At 39.4% G+C, this 21,178-nt stretch overlaps 1 protein-coding gene across 2 annotated transcripts in view; it reads right to left on the bottom strand.

Annotated features, from left to right (window-relative positions):
* TPGS2 (tubulin polyglutamylase complex subunit 2) overlaps positions 1-21,178 on the bottom strand; it is a 167,224-nt gene that overhangs the window by 22,150 nt on the left and 123,896 nt on the right. For both annotated transcript variants that reach the window (XM_053701050.1, XM_053701049.1), the window contains exon 7: positions 7,196-7,359. In XM_053701050.1, coding sequence (XP_053557025.1) covers positions 7,196-7,359 — 164 coding nt within the window. The remainder of the gene's footprint in view (positions 1-7,195; positions 7,360-21,178) is intronic.

A 21,178-nucleotide genomic window follows, 5' to 3' on the forward strand; every position in this document is an offset into this window, starting at 1 on the left:
AATGTATTTGTTTTTTAAATTTCTGTAGTATAGGGTTCTCTCCTCACACTTCCACCTCCCCGATCCCCCCCCAAATAGCCTTTAACCTCCCCCCTCCACTGCTCTCTGCCATGTTTGTTTTTTACTTCTTTTTTATTTTATATCTTTTTTCTGTAGTGTAGGGACCCCTTCTCATCCTCCCCTTTCCAATATCACTTTTTCAGTAGTGCAGGCTCCCACCTCTTCCCTCCAACCAATATATTTCTGTAGTGTAAGGACCCATCCCTCCCTCATCTTGTGCTCGTTTGCCCACCCGCCTCCCTCCTTCTCTCCCACCGCTACCACTCTGCTCCAATGGAAGATCATTACAGAGAGTGACATATGAAGGAGATATCTTCTGCTCCCTGGTTGCGGCTCCTGCTGTTTAAGCTAACTGTGGGGACCACAACATGTGCCTCTGTGCTGGAAGTAAGTACTACGTCAAGACAGTATGCTGGGTAAAGTATTGTGTGACATTGTGCCTACGTCCATATGGAGCAAGGAGTTAAAGGGACACAAGCCGAAATTAAACTTTCCTGATACAGATAGAGCAGCGATTCTAAACAACTTTCTAATTTACTTCCATTAACAAAATGTGCAGTTACACTTTTTGAGACACCAGCTCCTACTGTGCAATAATTCACAGAATATACATATATGTATTTGTGATTGGCTGGTGGCTGTCACATGATACTGGAGGAGTGGAAATAGACATAACTTTTCAAATTAATCAGAAAAAAAAAATCTACTTATCAAGTTCAGACTAATTGCTATTGCATTGTCTTTTATCATGCATTTGTTGATTATGCAAATCTACAGTATCTACTGGTCCTTTAATCACTATACAGCAGCTGTGTTTGCAACAATTATGGAAAAAATGCTATTCACTGTTCAGGACATCCCATGCTAGACTGCAGGACTTCTCTCGTGCGGCACCAATCCACTGGAACGCATTTCCCAGACTTTCCCCTAATCTGTCCTCCTTTAAACGCTCCCTAAAGACATTTCTGTTCAGGGTTACCCATCACCCAACTCAGTAACTAAAGAATTCCACTTGCCTAATAGTTGCCCTCATCTAACTCTGTACAAACATCACTCTCACACTTTCAGTCTTCACGGTTTCTCAATCTCCTACCCTTGTAGATGGTAAATTCCCACAGGAATACGGCCATCAATTCCTCCTGTATTTGTTTGATACATTTTGTCCTGTGTCTTAAAAATATTGTATCATCGTTGTACTTCTCTTTGTACCCATGGACAGCACTGCAGAATTTGTTGCCGCTTTATAAATAAAGTATAATAATAATGAGTACACTTTTGAGCCAACCTCAGAATGCTCTTATGGAAAGGACATAAGTTTTAACATACAATACCAAGAGCAGGCAAATTTAATAATAGAAGAATAGAAAATGTTTTTTTAAACTGTATACCAAGCCTGAATAATGAAAGTTTAATGTTGGCATCCATATCACTTTAACACAGGGTCCTACGATCACCACTGCACACAACACTACATCAGCAAGTGGTAAAACTAATGCTGCAACATGACTTTGTCAGGAGTGCAGCAGCGTCTGTTGCTAGGATACAAGATTAGCCATTAAACATAGTGATGTAGGACCATAACTAAATACTATATTATTCATTATGTGTTTTAATGCACTTGACCTATTGATCAAAGTTACACACACTACTCTCAAGCTTATCTACTAGAATGTAATGTCATACTGTACTTCTGATTACACACGCATTAGTAATGGATACTTTATAGTTTTATAACCCTGATATTGTCTATACTTGTATAGTGTATATGTTAACCATAATGACACAAGTATTTTTCTTAAAATGTAATTTAGAATTAAAAATTCCCCAACGTTACTAATTGCATTTTGATACATTAAAATCAAAGTGAAACAAAGATTTCATTAGAATACAAAGGGCCCACACTGCCATGCACTTTAGGGTATTATTTAATGCTAAGTAAGGATTTATGTTTTCATCTGCCTAGGCATAATCCGGGTCATAACGCTTTAACAGTGTTTTCTCTTGGAACAATTGTACATAAATAGCACAATACCAATTAAACCAGTGATGGCTACTTCCTTACACATTGTACCACAGCTCAATATTTTAGCAGTTTTAGTAACTAAACAGACAAATAATAACATATTTCCAAAAAACAACAACAGTGACACAGGATCAGATTTAACAAAGTTTTCAAGGTACCCTCTTTCTTTGGTTCTTCCTTCAACCTTTCTGTCCACATACCTGAAGTCCCCAAAGAACTCATTTTTAGTTCTGCTTTTTCCGGGGCCACAAAATCTATGACACTCATTCTTAGTACTATGTTTTTCCAAGGGGCTACAAAAACTAGTGCAGATGGCCACTTGTAGCCCATGGGCTGCTAAATGGGCATTGCTGATTGAGGCATTCAGAGACCAAAACACAATTTAATTATGCATATATACACATATAGCATATTGTTGCATTACTAACTATATAGCGCACACAAAATATAATTATACATTACCCAAAACATACACAGACATTTCCTCAGTTTACAAAACAGTTCTGAGTCCTATTTTAATGCAATTGAACATGTGTATATCTTTATTGTGATAAATTTCACTGTGTACTAAACACACAGTGCACCAACTCATGTAACCCATGCCGTGCAGCTAAAATTAAAAGGGACAGTCTACACCAGAATTTTTATTGTTTAAAAAGATAAATAATCCCTTTAATACCCATTCCCCAGTTTTGCTTAACCAGCACAGTTATATTAACCCCTTAATGACAATTGACGTACCAGGTACGTCATGCAAAAACAAGCAGTTAATGACAATAGACGTACCTGGTGCGTCAGTTGTCTAACAGAGTGCTGGAAGCGATTGCTTCCAGCAGCTCTGAGGGTATTGCAGTGATGCCTCGATATGGAGGCATCCTGCAATACCCCATTACAAGCCTCCGATGCAGAGAGAGCCACTCTGTGGCCCTCTCTGCACCGGAGCGTCGTTGGTGGCAGCAAAGCAGGGAGGCGGGTGGGCGGCCTGAAATGGGCCTGTGATGTGGAGGGGGGCGGGATCGGAGGCGGGAGTGTCAGGGGGCGCGCACGGACGCGTGTGTGCACAGGGGGCGGCGGGTGGGCGCGTGCACTGGGCACGAACGGGTGGGAACCAATGCAATACAGAAAAATGGAATAAAAAATTGGGAGAAAAGGGGGGATTTTCATTTTTAAAATAATCGAAGGGTTCTGGGAGGGGGGGGGGGAAGCTACACTACAGAAAAGGGCAAACAAATAATTAAAGCATAATTTTTTTACTAAACTGGGTACTGGCAGACAGCTGCCAGTACCCAAGATGGCGCCCATTAAGCTAGAGGGGGAGGGTTAGAGAACTGTTTGATGGGGGATCCATGAGGTTGGGGGCTAAGGGGGGATTCTACACAGCAGCATATGTAAATATGCTAAAAAAAACCCCCCAAAAAACTCAAATATACCTTTTATTTTAGTACTGGCAGACTTTCTGCCAGTACTTAAGATGGCGGGGACAATAGTGGGGTTGGGGAGGGAAAAGAGCTGTTTGGGAGTAGCTCCCTACAAGCTACCCAATTAACCCCTTCACTGCTAGCCATAATACACGTGTGATGCGCAGCGGCATTTAGCGGCCTTCTAATTATCAAATAGTAACGTCAAAGCCATATAAGTCTGCTATTTCTGAACAAAGGGAATCCCAGAGAAGCATTTACAACCATTTGTGCCATAATTGCACAAGCTGTTTGTAAATAATTTCAGTGAGAAACCTAAAGTTTGTGAAAAAGGAAACAATTTTTTTATTTGAACGCATTTGGCGGTGACATGGTGGCATGAAATATACCAAAATGGGTTATCTACTACACTACACTAAAGCTAAAATTAACCCTACAAGTTCCCTACAAGCTCCGTAGTTAATCCCTGCACTGCTGGGCATAATATATGTGTAGTGCGCAGCGGCATTTAGCAGCCTTCTAATTGCCAAAAAGCAACGCCAAAGCCATATATGTCTGCTATTTCTGAACAAAGGGGATCCCAGAGAAGCATTTACAACCATTTATGCCATAATTTCACAAGCTGTTTGTAAATAATTTCAGTGAGAAACCTAAAGTTTGTGAAAACATTTGTGAAAAAGTGAACGATTTTTTTATTTGATCGCATTTGGCGGTGAACTGGTGGCATGAAATATACCAAAATGGGCCTAGATCAATACTTTGGGATGTCTTCTAAAAAAAATAAATATATAAATATATATATATATATATATATATATATATATATATATATATATATATATATACACATACACACATGTCAAGGGATATTCAGGGATTCCTGAAAGATATCAGTGTCCCAATGTAACTAGCGCTAATTTTGAAAAAAAGTGGTTTGGAAATAGCAAAGTGCTACTTGTATTTATGGCCCTATAACTTGGAAAAAAAACAAAGAACATGTAAACATTGGGTATTTCTAAACTCAGGACAAAATGTAGAAACTATTTAGCATGGGTGTTTTTGGTGGTTGCAGATTTGTAACAGATTTTGGGGCTCAAAGTTAGAAAAAGTGTTTTTTTTTCCCCATTTTTTCCTCATATTTTATAATTTTTTTTATAGTAAATTATAAGATATGATAAAAATAATGGTATCTTTATAAAGTCCAATTAATGGCGAGACAAACGTTATATAATATGTGTGGGTACAGTAAATGAGTAAGAGGAAAATTACAGCTAAACACAAACACCGCAAAAATGTAAATATAGCTGTTGTCTCAAACGGACAGAAAATGGAAAAGTACTGTTGTCATTAAGGGGTTAATATACTTTTTACCTCTGTGATTAACTTGTATCTAAGCCTCTGCAGACTGCCCCCTTACCTCAGTGCTTTTGACAGACATGCAGTTTAGCCAATCAGTGCAGACTCCTAAATAACTCTACGGGAGTGATCACAATGTTATCTATATGACACACATGAACTAGTACTGTCTAACTGCAAAAAACTTTCAAAATGCTCTGAGCTAAGAGGCGGTTTTCAAAGGTTTAGAAATCAGTTTGAGCATAGCTAGGTTTAGCTTTTCAAAAATACCACCAAGAGAACAAAGCAAATTTAATGATACAAGTCAATTAGAAAGTTGTTTAAAATTGCATGTCCTATCTAAATTATGAAAGTTTAATTTTGACTAGACTGTCCCTTTAAGTTATAGAAAAGCTCGTTTATTTTCTCTACAACTGCCACATCCTTGCAAATCCCTAAAAGATGATAGGTTCCTGGGTCTTTTTATGTATCACTGCTCAGGTACCTATTTTGTTTCAATTAAGCGACACTTTACAATTTAAAGGTTCTTCTAATAAAAAAATAATATATACAGTTGTGCTTATAAGTTTACATACCCTGGCACAATTTATGATTTCTTGGCCATTTTTCAGAGAATATGAATGATAACACAAAAACTTTTCTTTCACTCATGATTAGTGTTTGGCTGAAGCCATTTATTAGCAATCAACTGTGTTTACTCTTTTTAAATCATAATGACAACAGAAACTACCCAAATGACCCTGATCAAAAGTTTACATAGCCTGGTGATTTTGGCCTGATAACATGCACACTAGTTGACACAAAGGGGTTTGAATGGCTATTAAAGGTAACCATCCTCACCTGTGATCTGTTTGCCTGTAATTAGTGTGTGTGTATAAAAGGTCATTGAGTTTCTGGACTCCTGACAGACCCTTGCATCTTTCATCCAGTGCTGCACTGACGATTCTGGATTCTGAGTCATGGGGAAAGCAAAAGAATTGTCAAAGGAACTGCGGGAAAAGGTAGTTGAACTGTATAAAACCGGAAAGGGATATAAAAAGATATCCAAGCAATTGAGAATGCAAATCAGCAGTGTTCAAACTCTAATCAAGAAGTGGAAAATGAGGGGTTCTATTGAAACCAAAACATGGTCAGGTAGACCAACTAAAATTTCAGCCACAACTGCCAGGAAAATTGTTTGGGATGCAAAGACAAACCCACAAATAACTTCAGGTTAAATACAGGACTCTCTGAAAACATGTGGTGTGGCTGTTTCAAGATGCACAATAAGAAGGCACTTGAAGAAAGATGGGCTGCATGGTTGAGTCGCCAGAAGAAAGCCATTACTACTCAAATGTCACAAAGTATCCCGCTTACAATAAAGCCAAACAGCACAGAGACAAGCCTCAAACCTTCTGGCACAAAGTAATTTGGAGTGATGAGACCAAAATTGAGCTTTTGATCACAACCATAAACGCTACATTTGGAGAGGAGTCAACAAGGCCTATGATGAAAGGTACACCATTACAACAGTGAAACACGAAGATGGATCACTGATGTTTTGGGGATGTGTGAGCTACAAAGGCACAGGAAATTTGGTCAGAATTGATGGCAAGATGAATGCAGTATGTTATCAAACAGAACCCCTCATTTTCCACTTCTTGATTAGAGTTTGAACACTGCTGATTTGCATTCTCAATTCCTTGGATATCTTTTTATATCCCTTTCCTGTTTTATACAGTTCAACTACCTTTTCCCGCAGATCCTTTGACAATTCTTTTGCTTTCCCCATAACTCAGAATCCAGAAACGTCAGTGCAGCACTGGATGAAAGATGCAAGGGTCTGACAGGAGTCCAGAAACTCATTGACCTTTTATACACACACTAATTGCAAGCAAACAGATCACAGGTGAGGATGGTTACCTTTAATAGCCATTCAAACCCCTTTGTGTCAACTTGTGTGCATGTTATCAGGTCAAAATCACCAGGCTATGTAAACTTTTGATCAGGGTTATTTAGGTAGTTTCTGTTGTCATTATGATTTAAAAAGAGTAAACACAGTTGATTGATAATAAATGGCTTCAGCCAAACACTAACCATGAGTGAAAGAAAAGTTTTGTGTTATTATTCATATTCTCTGAAAAATGGCCAAGAAATAATAAATTCTGCCAGGGTATGTAAACTTATGAGCACAACTGTATATAAATCATTTGAAAAGACTGGACTGTATAACCCTATTGCAGACGCTTGTCAGTCTCAGATATTTAGCCTTTCCTCTGCCGATCTGCTGGATTATTTTATGTACTTATGTCGCAAACAGTTCTAGTATAAACACAGGGAAATGTTTTCAAATACCCACCTTTGCCTGAGGACTGAGGCCAAAGCGGGTGAAGAAGTATTGCCACTGCGGCAGTCCCAGGTGACAGATCATGAGTCGGTAATAGGAAGTAAAAGTGTTGGTCAGAAAATGCCAGTACAGAGCACGGTCCAAAAACCAAATGCTTGGGTCCACCATCGTTATTCCTGAAATAACACAAACAATAAATCAGAGACTCCAGACGTGGCCAAAAATATAGGTGGGGAAAAATTTTGCACAAGTGATCTGTGAGTTTATAGGACAACAGTGTCTTCTTTCATGTTATAAACCAATATTTTCATTAGATTGATCATAGCAACAGGCAATTGATATCAGTGTATACTTCCATGACATCTGCTACATAGAACTGGGGAAATTAAATCTGACATTTAAATAAACAAAACATTTTTTTTTTTAATTAACTTATCAAATTTCTCTTGGTCTCCTTAAATTAAACTTAGCTTTATTCTGTGAGAGAATATTGATACAGGCCCAGGAGGCTCAGGAGCATACACATATCTAAAGAACTATATGGCAGAAGCGTTTGCGACAGTGTTTGTAAAAACATATAGATGCATTTTAAAATTGCACAAAAACCTGATTTTCCTGATTGCAACAATGCATGCATGTTCCTACCACTGTCCAAAGTGGCAAAAACTGACCCACAAAAATAACAAAAACAATACAATAACCAAATAAAAATAAAAAAAACCTCTAGACATAAAACAGTCACACTCTATGTTGAATTTTACAAAACACCATCTACTTTTATTCTCACCCAGTTCTCCCATTTATTTTGATTTCACAATTATTTAGAAGTTCGAAGAAACATGGATCTATGGGCCCTAGTATCAACATCACAACAAAATGAGGCTAGCCATTGCTGTCATGTGATCAGTATTACGATGACAACATCACAACAAAATGAGGCTAGCCATTGCTGTCATGTGATCAGTATTACTATGACAACATCACAACAAAATGAGGCTAGCCATTGCTGTCATGTGATCAGTATTACTATGACAACATCACAACAACATGAGGCTAGCCATTGCTGTCATGTGATCAGTATTACTATGACAACATCACAACAAAATGAGGCTAGCCATTGCTGTCAGGTGATCAGTATTACTATGACAACATCACAACAAAATGAGGCTAGCCATTGCTGTCAGGTGATCAGTATTACTATGACAACATCACAACAAAATGAGGGAAGCCATTGCTGTCAGGTGATCAGTATTACTATGACAACATCACAACAAAATGAGGGAAGCCATTGCTGTCATGTGATCAGTATTGCTATGACAACATCACAACAAAATGAGGCTAGCCATTGCTGTCAGGTGATCAGTATTACTATGACAACATCACAACAAAATGAGGCTAGCCATTGCTGTCATGTATCAGTATTACTATGACAACATCACAACAAAATGAGGCTAGCCATTGCTGTCATGTGATCAGTATTACTATGACAACATCACAACAAAATGAGGCTAGCCATTGCTGTCAGGTGATCAGTATTACTATGACAACATCACAACAAAATGAGGGAAGCCATTGCTGTCAGGTGATCAGTATTACTATGACAACATCACAACAAAATGAGGGAAGCCATTGCTGTCATGTGATCAGTATTACTATGACAACATCACAACAAAATGAGGCTAGCCATTGCTGTCAGGTGATCAGTATTACTATGACAACATCACAACAAAATGAGGGAAGCCATTGCTGTCATGTGATCAGTATTACTATGACAACATCACAACAAAATGAGGGAAGCCATTGCTGTCAGGTGATCAGTATTACTATGACAACATCACAACAAAATGAGGCTAGCCATTGCTGTCATGTGATCAGTATTACTATGACATCACAACAAAATGAGGCTAGCCATTGCTGTCATGTGATCAGTATTACTATGACAACATCACAACAAAATGAGGCTAGCCATTGCTGTCATGTATCAGTATTACTATGACAACATCACAACAAAATGAGGCTAGCCAATGCTGTCAGGTGATCAGTATTACTATGACAACATCACAACAAAATGAGGCTAGCCAATGCTGTCAGGTGATCAGTATTACTATGACGACATCACAACAAAATGAGGCTAGCCATTGCGGTCATGTGATCAGTATTACTATGACGACATCACAACAAAATGAGGTTAGCCATTGCTGTCATGTGATTAGTATTACTATGACGACATCACAACAAAATGAGGTTAGCCATTGTGGTCAGGTGATCAGTATTACTATGACAACATCACAACAAGTTGAGGCTAGCCATTGCTGTCAGGTGATCAGTATTACTTTGATGATCACTAGATAGCTATAAGAACATGAAACCCGTTATTGGGATGGTGGGACCATAATACAATAAATATCTCCAAAACCCTCAATGAATTGCCCTGATATCCAAGATGTGTGAAGCAGGGAGGCAGCCTGAGAGAATGTGCTGTAAGCAAACTGAGTATTAGCCAGGAAGAGACAATATACATGATGCCAGATGTCTCATTTAGCTGGATGTGCATACGAGCCCTTATAAAGGCAAATACTTGCGTCCCTACCTTCATGTAGCTGCACAAATCATATCCCATAATGTTATAACATCTATGTGCATAAAAATAATTTTAGTTAAAGGGATAGAAAGACCAAAACTGAAATGTGCATGGGTGCATTTCAGTTTTAAATAGAAGCATTTTTACTTTCATCAGCAAAAATGCTTCAAGTAAAAAGTTATTACTGTTTTTTGGCGGCATACGCACATATGCTTCTAGGGCCTGTGCACTCTTATTCAAATACCAAACCATTTCAGAAAGTCAGCAGTGGCTTGTATGACACAAATTACGGTTTCACAGATGCAATACACCCCCACCGCCAGCTCTCTGAGTTTGAATACTGGTGCACGGGACCTCATAGCATATGTGCATATGCCACTGAAAAACAGTCATAACTTTTACTAGAAGCATGTTGGCTAATGGATGTGTATTGTAAAAATGCTTCTATTTAAAATTGTAATGCACCCGTTCAGATTAGGTTTTAATGACCGACGACGTGCAGGGTACGTCCTCCAAAAAAATACAGTTAACGACCGAGGACGTACCCTGTACGTCGTTGGTCTTTGAAAGCGTTGGAAGCAGTCCTCATCGCTTCCAGCCGCTTTCCAGTTAATGCAGTGATGCCTCAATATCGAGGCATTCTGCAATAACAGTTTTTAGCAGTCCAATGCAGAGAGCCATTCTGTGATCCTCTCTGCATCGGCTATCGATGGCTATGTTCGTTGGTAGGTGGGAGCTGATACAGGAAGGCGGCCATCGGTGTAGGAGGGGGCGGGATCGCGTGTGGGTGTGTGCGCAGGTGCACGTGCAGGCGGGTGGGAACCCTACACTATGGAACAAGTTTAAGGAGAGACAAGGTGGGGATCGGTGGGAATAAAAAATATTAAGCGATCTGGGAGAGGGTGGGGGGGTTGGGCAGCTACACTACAGAAAATAGTTTTTTTAAAATAAAAAAAAACATATTTGATTTCAAACTGGGTACTGTCAGACAGCTGCCAGCACACAATACGGCACATAATAAGGCAGATGGGGGAGGGTGTTAGAGAGCTGTTTGTGGGGGGATCAGGGAGGTTGGGGGCTAAGGGGGGATCCTACACAGCAGAATTTTTTTTAAAAAAAAACTCCCCAAAACAACTTTTATTTTAGTACTGTCAGACTTTCTGCCAGTACATAAGATGGTGGGGACAATTGTGGGGTGGGGGAGGGAAGAGAGCTGTTTGGGAGGGATCAGGGGGTGGGTTGTGTCAGGAGGAAGGCTGATCTCTACACTAAAGCTAAAATTAACCCTGCAAGCTCCCTACAAGCTACCTAATTAGCCCCTTCACTGCTAGACATAAAACACGTATGATGCGCAGTGGCATTTAGCGGCCTTCTAATTACCAAAAAGCAACGCCAAAGCCATATATGTCTGCTATTTCTGAACAAAGGGGATCCCAGAGAAGCATTTACAACCATTTGTGCCATAATTGCACAAGCTGTTTGTAAATAATTTCAGTGAGAAACCAAAAATTTTTAAAAATATAACGTTTATTTTTAAATTTGATCGCATTTGGCAGTGAAATGGTGGCATGAAATATACCAAAATGGGCCTAGATCAATACTTGGGGTTGTCTACTACAGTACACTAAAGCTAAATTTAACCCTACAAGCTGCCTTCATGCTCCCTAATTAACCCCTTTACTGCTAGGCATAATACACGTGTGGTGCACAGTGGCATTTAGCGGCTTTCTAATTACCAAAGAGCAATGCCAAAAACAATATATGTCTGCTATTTCTGAACAAAGGGGATCCCAGAGAAGCATTTACAACCATTTGTGCCATAATTGCACAAGTTGTTTGTAAATAATTTCCGTGAGAAACCTAAAGTTTGTGAAAAAACTTGTGAAAAAGTGAACGATTTTTTTTATTTGATCGCATTTGCCGGTGAAATGGTGGCATGAAATATACCAAAATGGGCCTCGATCAATACTTTGGGATGTCTTCTGAAAAAAAATATATACATGTCAAGGAATATTCAGGGATTCCTGAAAGATATCAGTGTTCCAATGTAACTAGCGCTAATTTTGAAAAAAAGTGGTTTGGAAATAGCAAAGTTCTACTTGTATTTATTGCCCTATAACTTGCAAAAAAGCAAAGAACATGTAAGCATTGGGTATTTCTAAACTCAGGTCAAAATTTAGAAACTATTTAGCATGGGTGTATTTGGTGGTTGTAGATGTGTAACAGATTTTGGGGGTCAAAGTTAGAAAAAGTGTGGTTTTTTTCAAATTTTTTTTCTCATATTTTATAATTTTTTTATAGTAAATTATAAGATATGATGGAAATAATGGTATCTTTAGAAAGTCCATTTAATGGCGAGAAACATGGTATAATATGTGTGGGTACAGTAAATGAGTAAGAGAAAAATTACAGCTAAACTCAAACACCGCAAAAACAAAATTTATGCTTACCTGATAAAATTATTTCTCTTGTGGTGTATCCAGTCCACAGGTTCATCCATTACTTGTGGGATATTCTCCTTCCCAACAGGAAGCTGCAAGAGGACACCCACAGCAGAGCTGTCTATATAGCTCCTCCCCTAACTGCCACCCCCAGTCATTCGACCGAAGACAAGCAAGAAAAAAGGAGAAACTATAGGGTGCAGTGGTGACTGTAGTTAAAAAACAACAACATAATTTATGTAAGAACTTACCTGATAAATTCATTTCTTTCATATTAGCAAGAGTCCATGAGCTAGTGACGTATGGGATATACATTCCTACCAGGAGGGGCAAAGTTTCCCAAACCTCAAAATGCCTATAAATACACCCCTCACCACACCCACAAATCAGTTTAACGAATAGCCAAGAAGTGGGGTGATAAGAAAAAAGTGCAAAAGCATAAAAAATAAGGAATTGGAATAATTGTGCTTTATACAAAAAAATCATAACCACCACAAAAAGGGTGGGCCTCATGGACTCTTGCTAATATGAAAGAAATGAATTTATCAGGTAAGTTCTTACATAAATTATGTTTTCTTTCATGTAATTAGCAAGAGTCCATGAGCTAGTGACGTATGGGATAATGACTACCCAAGATGTGGATCTTTCCACGCAAGAGTCACTAGAGAGGGAGGGATAAAATAAAGACAGCCAATTCCGCTGAAAAATAATCCACACCCAAAATTGAAAATATAAGCAGAAGATTCAAACTGAAACAGCTGCCTGAAGTACTTTTCTACCAAAAACTGCTTCAGAAGAAGAAAACACATGAAAATGGTAGAATTTAGTAAAAGAATGCAAAGAAAACCAAGTGGCTGCTTTGCAAATCTGATCAACTGAAGCTTCATTCCTAAACGCCCAGGAAGTAGAAACTGACCTAGTAGAATGAGCTGTAATCCTTTGAGGCGGAGCTTTACCCGACTCGACATAAGCATGATGAATTAAAGATTTCAACCAAGATGCCAAAGAAAAGGCAGAGGCCTTCTGACCTTTCCTAGAACCGGAAAAGATAACAAATAGACTAGAAATCTTCCGGAAAGTCTTAGTAGCTTCAACATAATATTTCAAAACTCTAACCACATCCAAAGAATGCAATGATTTCTCCTTAGAATTCTTAGGATTAGGACATAATGAAGGAACCACAATTTCTCTACTAATGTTGTTGGAATTCACAACCTTAGGAAAAAATTCAAAAGAAGTTCGCAACACCGCCTTATCCTGATGAAAAATCAAAAAAGGAGACTCACAAGAAAGAGCAGATAATTCAGAAACTCTTCTGGCAGAAGAGATGGCCAAAAGGAACAAAACTTTCCAAGAAAGTAATTTAATGTCCAATGAATGCATAGGTTCAAACGGAGGAGCTTGAAGAGCCCCCAGAACCAAATTCAAACTCCAAGGAGGAGAAATTGACTTAATAACAGGTTTTATACGCACCAAAGCTTGTACAAAACAATGAATATCAGGAAGATTAGCAATCTTTCTGTGAAAAAGAACAGAAAGAGCAGAGATTTGTCCTTTCAAGGAACTTGCAGACAAACCTTTCTCCAAACCATCCTGAAGAAACTGTAAAATTCTCGGAATTCTAAAAGAATGCCAGGAAAAATGATGAAAAAGACACCAAGAAATATAAGTCTTCCAGACTCTATAATATATCTCCCTAGATACAGATTTACGAGCCTGTAACATAGTATTAATCACAGAGTCAGAGAAACCTCTTTGACTAAGAATCAAGCGTTCAATCTCCATACCTTAAAATGTAAGGATTTGAGATCCTGAAGGAAAAAAAGGACCTTGCGACAGTAGGTCTGATCTTAACGGAAGAGTCCACGGTTGGCAAGAGGCCATCCGGACAAGATCCGCATACCAAAACCTGTGAGGCCATACTGGAGCTACCAGCAGAACAAACGAACATTCCTTCAGAATCTTGGAGATTACTCTTGGAAGAAGAACTAGAGGCGGAAAGATATAGGCAGGATGATACTTCCAAGGAAGTGACAATGCATCCACTGCTTCCGCTTGAGGATCCCTGGATCTGGACAGATACCTGGGAAGTTTCTTGTTTAGATGAGAAGCCATCAGAACTATTTCTGGAAGTCCCCACATTTGAACAAACTGAAGAAAATACCTCTGGGTGAAGAGACCATTCGCCCGGATGTAACGTTTGGCGACTGAGATAATCCGCTTCCCAATTGTCTATACCTGGGATATGAACCGCAGAAATTAGACAGGAGCTGGATTCCGCCCAAACCAGAATTCGAGATACTTCTTTCATAGCCAGAGGACTGTGAGTCCCTCCTTGATGATTGATATATGCCACAGTTGTGACATTGTCTATCTGAAAACAAATGAACGATTCTCTCTTTAGAAGAGGCCATGACTGAAGAGCTCTGAAAATTGCACGGAGTTCCAAAATATTGATTGGTAATCTCACCTCCTGAGATTCCCAAACCCCTTGTGCTGTCAGAGACCCCCAAACTGCTCCCCAACCTGTCAGACTTGCATCTGTTGAAATCACAGTCCAGGTTGGAAGAACAAAAGAAGCCCCCTGAACTAAACGATGGTGATCTGTCCACCACGTCAGAGAGTGTTGTACAAACGGTTTTAAAGATATCAATTGATATATCTTTATGTAATCCCTGCATCACTGATTCAGCATACAGAGCTGAAGAGGTCGCATGTGAAAACGAGCAAAGGGGATCGCGTCCGATGCAGCAGTCATAAGACCTAGAATTTCCATGCATAAGGCTACCGAAGGGAATGATTGTGATTGAAGGTTTCGACAAGCTGAAACCAATTTCAGACGTCTCTTGTCCGTCAGAGACGGAGTCAAGGACACTGAATCTATCAGAAAACCTAAAAAAGGTTACCCTTGTCTGAGGAATCAACGAACTGATTGGTAAATTGATCCTCCAACATATTCTAGAAGAAACAACACTCATAAAAGACTGGAAAGGTTCTTTCTAGTGAAAATGAGCAAAGGGAATTGAATCCAATGCAGAGGCCATAAGACCTAAAACTTCTATGCATATATAGCAACTGAAGAAAATAATAGAGACTAAAGGTACCGACAGACGGAATCCAATAGAATTATCCCTTGTCTGATAGAGACAAAGACAGTGACACAAACTTTCTGGAAACCTAAAAAAGGTGACCCTTGTGTGAGGAATCAAGAGCTTCCGAAAAAAAGATCCTCTAACTATGTCCTGAAGAGCAAGTGAATCATATGAGATTCCGCATCCTCAGAAAATAATCTGAATGAAAACAGAAAAATGAAAATATGCATTTATTGTATGTAATGAAAACAAATAATGCTATCAATGACCATAAAAAGGCAAAATAGTTTGAATAAAACTCCAAACCCGGTTCCTAAAAAAGGAACTGGAAGAAATACCCCAGAAGATTCCAGGTCTGAGCAGCGCTTGAACCCCATGGGTGCCCAGCCATGCTTCAACAGTACCCAAAATATATAGGACAGAAACACACTTAAAGAAAGTGTTAGCCATACTGGAATAAAATCAAAGAAATTTGGACAAAATAGAACCAAATAATTTTCAAAGAAGTCTTAACCTACCCCTTACCAGCCAAGCTGGAATACGGCACGTACATCGCAATATTTAGGGAGCTGATTTCGAACCCCAATAATAAACATGTTACTTGGGAAAGAACTCAGGAATTCGTTCCTTAATAAGAACAACCAAACTAATATAAGCTTAAAGTTTAGTCTTAGAACTCAATCTTGAAGCCCATAGTAACAGTTAAGAATTGAATCCAAATATAATTGATTATCTTAGAACAAAAGAAATATGGATTTTCTTTTTGTTTTGTGTTTTTTATTTTTGTTTTTAAAAAACACAAAATTCTTCTAGCTAAAATAGCTAAAGACATAGATTAACCCTCATTTGCGAATATATGTAATAAAATGAAGACACAAATGAAGTCATTAGCATGACAGTCCAGATTAAAGGACCAGTCAAAACAGAGGACTTGCAAAACGCAAAAAACAAGACAAATGCAACAGCACCTAGTCTAGTAAATGTTGTCCCTTTAACAATGCTAAAATAAATCATAATCTGATACTTAGAAAAGTACCTGAAACTAAATAATTTTCCATAAATAAGATATAACTATATAAAGGAAAATAAATACTATTTTGCTATAACAACAATAGCATAATTAGTAGGAGTAGAGATAGCTCCAATAAATTGGAGAACCCTCCAAATTAAATTTAACTGCTGACAAAGAATATAGTTTAAAAAATAAAAGAAAATTCTCAGCCTATTCCATTCCCTAGTATGGGGAATTGGAAGGAAAAACCTCTGAAATCACAGAAGAATAAAATGGCAGAAATAGTGTCAGCTAGTTTTAAAGAACTAGTTACCTTAATATCCAAAATAATCAACACCTCTTCAACAAAGAACAAATGTACTTTAATAATAAAGAATTTATATAAAAAAGTAGATTTGTTAGTGTCAATATCTGATGAAGAGAATTTCTGAAAGAGAAAAAAACATCAGAGAAGGATAAATCAGTATGTTGTTGGTCATTTGAAACTTCAATAATTAAAAAAGAAGTGAAAAAGACCTAAAAATTGTATTAGAAGGCACGATGTCAGACAAAGCCTTAATTAGAAAAAATATTTCTTATAAATCTTCTAAACATTTCTTGTACTTAAGAATGGAAATGTATAAAGCATAAATACTAATGGAATCTGCATGTAAAAGTATATCATAATAACTTAATACAAACCATAGCTAAAGATAAACATTTATAACATTTAAAATAAATTAACTTAGCTTTGGTAGAACTGAAACTCAGTTAAGCATTTTTCCAGAAGTGGCTTCTGACTCAGGGACAAACGAAGACATCTTGCAATATGTAATAGAAAAAACAACATATAAAGCAAAAGTGATCAAATTCCTTAAATGACAGTTTCAGGAATGGGGAAAAAAATGCCAGTGAACAAGCTTCTAGCAACCAGAAGCAATAAAAAAATGAGACTTAAATAATGTGGAGACAATATTGACGCCCATATTTTTTAGCGCCAAAAAAGACGCCCACATTATTTGGCGCCTAAATGCTTTTGGTGCCAAAAATGACGCCAAATCCGGAACGCCGACACCTTTGGCGCAAAAAAACGTCAAAAAAATGACGCAACTTCCTGCGACACGTATGACGCCGGAAACAGAAAAAAAATTTTGCGCCAAAAAAGTCTGCGCCAAGAATGACGCAATAAAATGAAGCATTTTCAGCCCCCGCGAGCCTAACAGCCCACAGGGAAAAAGTCAAATTTTTAAGGTAAGAAAAAATGATTAATTCAAATGCATTATCCCAAATATGAAACTGACTGTCTGAAAAATAAGGAATGTTGAACATCCTGAGACAAGGCAAATAAATGTTTGAATACATATATTTAGAACTTTATAAAAAAGTGCCCATCCATAGCTTAGAGTGTCACAGAAAATAAGACTTACTTACCCCAGGACACTCATCTACATGTAGTAGAAAGCCAAACCAGTACTGAAACGAAAATCAGCAGAGGTAATGGTATATATATAAGAGTATATCGTCGATCTGAAAAGGGAGGTAAGAGATGAATCTCTACGACCGATAACAGAGAACCTATGAAATAGACCCCGTAGAAGGAGATCATTGCATTCAAATAGGCAATACTCTCCTCACATCCCTCGGACATTCACTGCACGCTGAGAGGAAAACCGGGCTCCAACCTGCTGCGGAGCGCATATCAACGTAGAATCTAGCACAAACTTACTTCACCACCTCCATAGGAGGCAAAGTTTGTAAAACTGATTTGTGGGTGTGGTGAGGGGTGTATTTATAGGCATTTTGAGGTTTGGGAAACTTTGCCCCTCCTGGTAGGAATGTATATCCCATACGTCACTAGCTCATGGACTCTTGCTAATTACATGAAAGAAAACACCTGCCTTAAAATGACAGGGCGGGCCGTGGACTGGATACACCACAAGAGAAATAAATTTATCAGGTAAGCATAAATTTTGTTTTCTCTTGTAAAGGTCCAGTCCATGGGTTCATCCATTACTTGTGGGATACCAATACCAAAGCTTTAGGACACGGATGAAGGCAGGCACTTAAACGGAAGGCACCACTGCCTGTAAGACTTTTCTCCCAAAAATAGCCTCCGAGGAAGCAACAGTATCGAATTTGTAGAATTTAGAAAAGGTATGAAGTGAAGACCAAGTCGCCGCCTTACAAATCTGTTCAACAGAGGCCTCATTTTTAAAAGCCCATGTGGAAGCCACCGCTCTAGTGGAATGAGCTGTAATTCTTTCAGGAGGCTGCTGGCCAGCAGTCTCATAAGCTAAGTGGATTAAGCTTCTCAGCCAAAAAGAAAGAGAAGTTGACGAAGCCTTTTGGCCTCTCCTCTGTCCAGAGTAGACAACAAACAAAGCAGATGTTTGACGAAAATCCTTCGTAGCTTGTAAAAAAAACTTTAAAGCACGAACCACATCAAGATTGTGTAATAGACGTTCCTTCTTAGAGGAAGGATTAGGACATAATGAAGGAACAACGATTTCCTGATTGATATTCTTATTAGATACCACTTTAGGAAGAAACCCAGGTTTGGTACGTAAAACTACCTTATCTGCATGGAAAATCAGATAAGGGGAATCACATTGTAAAGCAGATAACTCCGAAACTCTTCGAGCGGAGGAGATAGCTACTAAAAACAGAACTTTCCAAGATAAAAGTTTAATATCTATGGAATGCAAAGGTTCAAACGGAACCCCTTGAAGAACTTTAAGAACTAAACTCCATGGCGGAGCAACAGGTTTAAACACAGGCTTGATTCTAACCAAAGCCTGACAAAACGCCTGGACGTCTGGAACCTCAGCCAGACGTTTGTGCAAAAGAATAGACAGAGCAGAAATCTGTCCCTTTAGGGAACTAGCTGACTATCCCTTCTCTAATCCCTCTTGGAGAAAGGATAATATCCTAGGAATCCTGACTTTACTCCATGAGTAACCCTTGGATTCACACCAATGAAGATATTTACACCATATCTTATGATAGATTTTCCTGGTGACAGGCTTTCGAGCCTGAATTAAGGTATCAATGACCGACTCGGAAAAACCACGCTTTGATAGAATCAAGCGTTCAATCTCCAAGCAGTCAGATGCAGAGAAATTAGATTTGGATGTTTGAAGGGACCTTGAAGTAGAAGGTCCTTCCTTAGCGGCAGAGTCCATGGTGGAAAGGATGACGTCCACCAGATCTGCATACCAAGTCCTGCGTGGCCACGCAGGAGCTATCAAAATCACTGAAGCTCTCTCCTGCTTGATCTTGGCAATCAGACGAGGGAGCAGAAGAAACGGTGGAAACACATAAGCCAGGCTGAAGGACCAGGGCGCTGCTAGAGCATCTATCAGCGCTGCCTTGGGATCCCTGGACCCGTAACGAGGAAGCTTGGCGTTCTGACGAGACGCCATGAGATCCAGTTCTGGTTTGCCCGATAGTTGAATCAACTGGGCAAATACCTCCAGATGGAGCTCCCACTCCCCCGGATGAAAAGTCTGCCGACTTAGAAAATCCGCCTCCCAGTTCTCTACTCCTGGGATATGGATAGCTGAGAGATGGCAAGAGTGAACCTCTGCCCATAGAATTATCTTTGAAACCTCCAACATTGCCAGGGGGCTCCTTGTTCCCCTCTGATGGTTGATATAGGCTACAGTCGTGATGTTGTCCGACTGAAATCTGATGAACCTGACCGCAGCTAGCTGAGGCCAAGCCTGAAGAGCATTGAATATCGCTCTTAGTTCCAGAATGTTTATCGGAAGGAGGGCTTCCTCCTGAGTCCACGAACCCTGAGCCTTCAGGGAGTTCCAGACTGCGCCCCAGCTCAGAAGGCTGGCATCTGTCATCACTATAGTCCATTCTGGCCTGCGGAAACTCATTCCTCTGGACAGATGGACCCGAGATAGCCACCAGAGAAGAGAATCCCTGGTCTCTTGATCCAGATTTAGTGGAGGGGACAAATCTGTGTAATCCCCATTCCACTGATTGAGCATGCAAAGTTGCAGTGGTCTGAGATGTAGGCGGGCAAACGGAACTATGTCCATTGCCGCTACCATTAAGCCGATTACTTCCATACACTGAGCCACTGACGGCCGAGAAGTGGAATAAAGAGCACGGCAGGAAATTAGAAGCTTTGACAACCTGACCTCTGTCAGAAAAATTTTCATTTCTACTGAATCTATCAGAGTTCCTAGGAAGGAAACTCTTGTGAGAGGGGAGAGAGAACTCTTTCCTTCGTTCACCTTCCACCCGTGAGACCTCAGGAATGCCAGAACAATGTCCGTATGGGACCTGGCGATTTGAAAAGTCGACGCCTGTATCAGAATGTCGTCTAGATAAGGGGCCACCGCTATGCCCCGCGGCCTTAGAACCGCCAGAAGGGACCCTAGAACCTTTGTAAAGATTCTTGGTGCCGTGGCTAACCCGAAAGGAAGAGCCACAAACTGGTAATGCCTGTCTAGGAAGGCGAACCTGAGAAACTGATGATGATCTCTGTGTATTGGAATGTGTAGATAAGCATCCTTTAAGTCCACGGTAGTCATATATTGACCCTCCTGGATCATAGGTAGGATGGTTCGAATAGTCTCCATCTTGAAGGATGGGACCCTGAGAAATTTGTTTAGGATCTTGAGATCAAAGATTGGTCTGAAAGTTCCCTCTTTTTTGGGAACTATAAACAGATTGGAATAGAAGCCCTGCCCCTGTTCCTCCCTTGGAACTGGGTGGATCACTCCCATAACCAGTAGGTCTTGAACGCAACGTAAGAATGCCTTTCTCTTTATCTGGTTTGCAGATAATTGTGAGAGATGAAATCTTCCCTTTGGAGATGCAGTTTTGAAATCCAGAAGATATCCCTGGAAAACAATCTCTAATGCCCAGGGA

This window comes from Bombina bombina, chromosome 2 (assembly GCF_027579735.1).
Source record: "Bombina bombina isolate aBomBom1 chromosome 2, aBomBom1.pri, whole genome shotgun sequence".
NCBI classification, from domain to species: domain Eukaryota; kingdom Metazoa; phylum Chordata; class Amphibia; order Anura; family Bombinatoridae; genus Bombina; species Bombina bombina.